This window comes from Phoenix dactylifera, chromosome 17 (assembly GCF_051530095.1).
Source record: "Phoenix dactylifera cultivar Ajwa chromosome 17, Ajwa_hap1_PhDact_Kaust_v1.1, whole genome shotgun sequence".
NCBI lineage: Eukaryota > Viridiplantae > Streptophyta > Magnoliopsida > Arecales > Arecaceae > Phoenix > Phoenix dactylifera.
The window spans coordinates 922,263-926,979 of NC_143206.1; the positions used below are offsets into that span (position 1 = coordinate 922,263).

A 4,717-nucleotide genomic window follows, 5' to 3' on the forward strand; every position below is an offset into this window, starting at 1 on the left:
TAGATCCTCGTCTCTTGGATGGTTTACTTTTCCCACTGCTCGACAGTGGGAACCAAGCCTTCCAATGCGGTACAGAGTATTTATTCCAGTAGCTATCACATGAGTAAACAAGAGGTAGGCAGCTACAACTGAAGCCTTCGGTACATAAACAGTATGTGGGAGCCTTCGTGGAGGTGTAAGTTGACGGATGAAAAAGTTGAAACCATTTTACGTCTCAGAGAGCTACTGATATGAAACCATACCTTGCTATTTGCGGTAAAAAAATGGTGAGTGGAAGATGACCCAAGCAAACAAAAGGTAGAGACTTTGATTGTTTATAAGAGAGAAGTTTGCAATATGTGGATTTGCAAAGCAAAGGAAAACAGGGACAGAAGGAAAGAAAAAAACACTGAAACGAGCTTTATTCTGCAGTTCAGTCCCAATCAGTCTGCACAAATATTCAAATTCGAAGAGCTGCTGAAGTTTCTGTGTCATCAGACCTGCTTAAAGAGATAAATCAATGGCGAACACACATGTAAAAATTTAGAAGAAGCTTTTAATAACTCGAGCCTTATGAAGTCGAAAATTCTGTTCGTAGGATGGATTTGGTAGGTCTCTTTATTCACGCTACGCAATCTAAATCTGCTCGAAAGCAACGGATGCTCTCCGGAAATCCTTGCCAAAGATGTCTGATGCTTGCAGCTGCTGCTGTGCTTGCTGATTCTGGAAACAACTATTCAAACCATGGCTTTCTGTTTTGATGTCACCGTGTAGTGGTTGGCTCTGATTCTGGATATCTGCGGATACTGGGAAGGCGCCATGGATGTACTCGGACCATTTTAGTTCCTCGGGTTGCCCTGGGAGCTGGATTTGAGGGTCTTTATCTGGTGTCAAGTCTGGCCATGGGAAGATGGCACTGTCGAAGTAGGAGTTACTGCTCTGCAATTCAATTACCGTACTACTGGTCCCGCGGCTCCCACTACTGCTACTAGAATTACCAGCTTCCCGGTAGGAGATGCCAGTAATGCCGGCAGAGCTCGGTGGGGGATCGAGCGCAGGCTTCAAAACCATCGATGTCGAGAGAATTGAGCTCGAGGCAGATGGGGCTAGAGTGGATATCGTGTCGCAGTTGAATTCGGGATTCAAATCAAACAGCCGACTGTTCTGAGTAAACCAGAGGAAATAGCCAGGCGAATCGGATGGGTGACAGCTTGATGAGCTCTCTTGGCTGGCGACGAACCGGTCCTCAAAGAATTCCATGGTGGCCGTCGCTGAATTCTTCGGGTTTGAGCTCTCTGCCGCCAACGTATCCATTGCCGGCATCAAAGATTGAGCCGGCTTGGGTATGCTAGGATCAGGACTACCTAAAGTTGTGGTGGTGGTGAGGAGCCTGAGGTCATTGGGTACAGAATTCTTCCCTTGGGTCTCGGCAAGCTGCTTGTGGGTGTTGGGGTCGATGCCTCTCTGCCACAGCTTCTTCTTAATGCAGGAATTCCATAGGTTCTTGATCTCATTGTCAGTCCTCCCTGGCAGCTGTGCTGCAATTTGTGACCACCTGTTGATGTTGTTGGGAAACCGGGAAAAGAAGAAAGCCTGACTTTGGAGTGATGCAAGAGCTCCGAACTAGTAGTGGTACTATGAGAAGCCCGAGAGAGAGGGAGAGAGAGTGGGGCTCCGTACCTGTTTCCTAGGACTGCATGCAGTTCAATTATGAGGTCCTCCTCCTGCTGTGAGAATGTGCCCCTCTTGAGATCAGGCCTCAGGTAGTTTATCCACCTTAGCCTGCAGCTCTTCCCACACCTCTGAAGGCCTGAATTGCGATGAATTTGTGAGGAAAACACCAAGAGACACACACACACACACACACACACACAGAGGTGTACATCTTAAGGTCCCTATTTTATTTTGGTCGTGCCAAAATGCAGTGCAGCTATATGCGTGACCATGGCAAGTGTGGTAATGCTTTACCTGCCTGTTTGGGGACTGAACTCCAGCATCCATGACCGTTTTTAGTTATATACTTGAGGAGCTTCTCGTCTTCCTCGGGAGACCACAGTCCTTTCCTTAGCTTTTGCTTGTGGGAGCCGGAGTGCCTCCCCATTTCGAGCATGAGAATTGCCGTCCGATGGGCAGGCTTTGGTATTAGTCCTGCTCAATTATCGGCGAGGAGAATGATAAGGAAAGGGATGGTGGTGGGAGGAACTGTGTTGAGGTCTTCGTCCCCCCTTCTTTCGCTCTCTTTTCCTCCCCTTCTTTTAAAGGTGAGGAGAAAGGAGAGGTTTGATCATCTGAGCTGCAAATGTCTCATCTCCTTCTGAGAAAACTAGAAGGTTTTGATCCCTTAATAGCTTTAGAACCATGCCAGTAAAAGTATCAAGGTAACAAAAACATACATTTCAAGAAAGACTTTCCCCTGAACTACCTCTCTCATTAGCCTCTTCTTCATTGTACTTGAAGCAATCCAGCCTTTTTAACTTTTTTGCTACTCCTTATCATGACAAGGATCTTGTGCAAGAACAACCACAGATCTGGAATGGAAGGGGGTTGGATAGTCATGTCATGGCAAGAAATATCTATGATTGGTATACTTTTATGTTGCTCAAGAAATCTAGAAAATAAAATACCCAATGGAAATCCCACATCTTATTGTGGCAGCGGGAGCAGGACCCTTGTTGCTCTTTGGGCAAGTCCCCAAATCTCTGGTCACTTTAGGAAATTTTCATCATTGGGTGGAACCAACAGCCTACAATGCTTTAAATCAAAACAGATGACATCTTTCTTTATCTTGGAAAAATCACCGTTCTCTTTGGAAACTTCCCTAAGAAATTAGCGTTCTTCCATTTGGAAGAAAAAATAGCCTTGACCCTTCTTTTGTTTTGGTTCAGGACAGTGAAATTTACGTGTGGATCAAGTTGAATGTGCAACTGAAGACATGCCATTAAATAAGCTAGTAGTTATGTGTATTGCTGACAATCAGTAAAATTTAAAAACATAAATTTATGTATTTTCGGTCATTTTTGCTATGTATACCTAAAATTTCATTAGAAATTCTTCACATATTACCACTTCATACATGAAAAGCTATCAAGATATATTTGTTTTGTACTTCTAGTCATATGGTACAGGTTAAGGTGAATTTCATGACATTTTCCAACGCCATTAGCTCCCAGATCATCAAGTAGGTGCGAGAGGAAAACTCATGAGAATAAAATAATCAGTGATGTACACAGTGCGATGGCATTTCAATTTATCGCCCCCATCAATGATTAGAAGCGTACAGTGTCATTATTGAGTGCATGTGATCCTAACTAATTCTTCATTTAAAAAAGGGATGGAAATTAATAATGAATAGAATATCGTAATAGTTGTAGATTCTGGCCCATCTCCTCTGTTGGTGATCACCATTGCATATATTGGAAGGCACCACAACTGTTAACCATGACAAAAGTAAGAAATATGGTACATTTCTTTTTAAAAAAAAAACAATCTTAGATTCGAGTAACCCATAGACGAATATAGAACAAATTAAAGCTATTATAAAATTATTACGAACTCTATTTAGTATTATTATTTGACATTAGCTGCCGGCTGTGGCCTGTCGTGGTCTTCAAGTTTGGAAATATCTCTAGCCTGCATCCAAATAATATTCAAAGTATAATCAATATGTATTGTTGCTGCCAATCCCGTGATGCTAACGGAGACCACCGCCATGGACCTGCAAAGCAATAGATAAAGGTTAAAGAGTTTGCCGGATTGGCTCTGGTAAGATCATCCGATGTTTAAGTCAGAGATGATTTCTTGATGGGAAGTAAGGAAGAAGAACAATCAATGAAGCAAAGTGCCCCCTAGTTAAAGAGTGATTTTTCAATTATCTTCCACAAATTGTAATCCAACAAACTTAAACAATCCGCTGACATGGCACAACAATCCAGAGACATTTTATACCCGCCTGACACATGATGGAATTGTCGACACTTTGTGCATATTTAGACGAAGGGATTGAGCTTCCTCTGCTACAAGGACATTCTACAAGGACCAAGATAGTTGACGAAATTGTCAGGTAGGGCTCAAAGACTTCGGCTCTAAAGGCCAGCTCCTTCTAGTCTACTTGTTCCGACTTCCAGATCAGTTTGGAAGTTCCTGACTAGAATGTCTTGGAAAATCTCTGAGTGCGCCTAAGTCGCTAGATGGATTATGAGCTGAACGAATCTGATCATGCCCCATCACCTCCATCATTTATTGGCATAAAAGTGCCCCCCCCCCCCCCCCCCCCCCCAAAAAAAAAAAAAAACTTCTGGGTCTGAAGCATTTACATTGATTCGGATAGAGAAAGTAGCCATTTTGTCAAACTCTAAGCTATTTGGAGCAGGCATTAACTTGTGGGTGGTGGTTCTTCGAAGAACAACTCGTGACTCTTGGTCTCCCGAGGGTGTTGATCATCTAGAGTGCGGAGGATGTGACATACGTATGTTGATTTGGCCGAATAGATTAATCCAAGCCATTCAAAACTCTATAAAAAGAGTGAGAGAGTCTTTGCAAATCAACCACTTTTAAAGTGGTTCTAAGCGTTCTTTCTGTCACTCTGAGATATACTTAACAAAACCAACTTGCAAATTATCCTGGATCATCTTCGTTTTGTTGTTCCGTGGCTTTTCCTTCTTTTTTTGATCCAAAGAGGCCGATCCTTTTTGCTAATCTTTCTCTCTCCTCTTTATAGGATAATGCCCTTATGAATCTT

At 42.9% G+C, this 4,717-nt stretch overlaps 1 protein-coding gene across 4 annotated transcripts; it reads right to left on the reverse strand.

Moving 5' to 3' along the window:
* Positions 1-278: 278 nt before the first annotated feature.
* On the reverse strand, positions 279-2,744 carry LOC103695974 (transcription factor MYB61-like). 4 transcript variants are annotated; one of them, XM_088713395.2, is made up of 5 exons: positions 2,620-2,744; positions 2,373-2,507; positions 1,948-2,302; positions 1,660-1,789; positions 279-1,534 (listed from the first exon to the last, which is right to left on the reverse strand). In XM_088713395.2, the coding sequence occupies exons 3-5, from the start codon at positions 2,087-2,089 to the stop codon at positions 616-618; spliced, it is 1,191 nt and encodes a 396-aa protein (XP_088569521.2). In that variant the 5' UTR covers positions 2,090-2,302; positions 2,373-2,507; positions 2,620-2,744; the 3' UTR covers positions 279-615. The 4 variants fall into 4 exon arrangements, with proteins under 4 accessions (XP_088569521.2, XP_038975181.3, XP_088569520.2 ...); XM_039119253.3 differs by having other exon boundaries at positions 1,948-2,507; positions 2,604-2,744; XM_088713394.2 differs by having other exon boundaries at positions 1,948-2,706.
* Between the last annotated feature and the right edge of the window lie 1,973 nt (positions 2,745-4,717).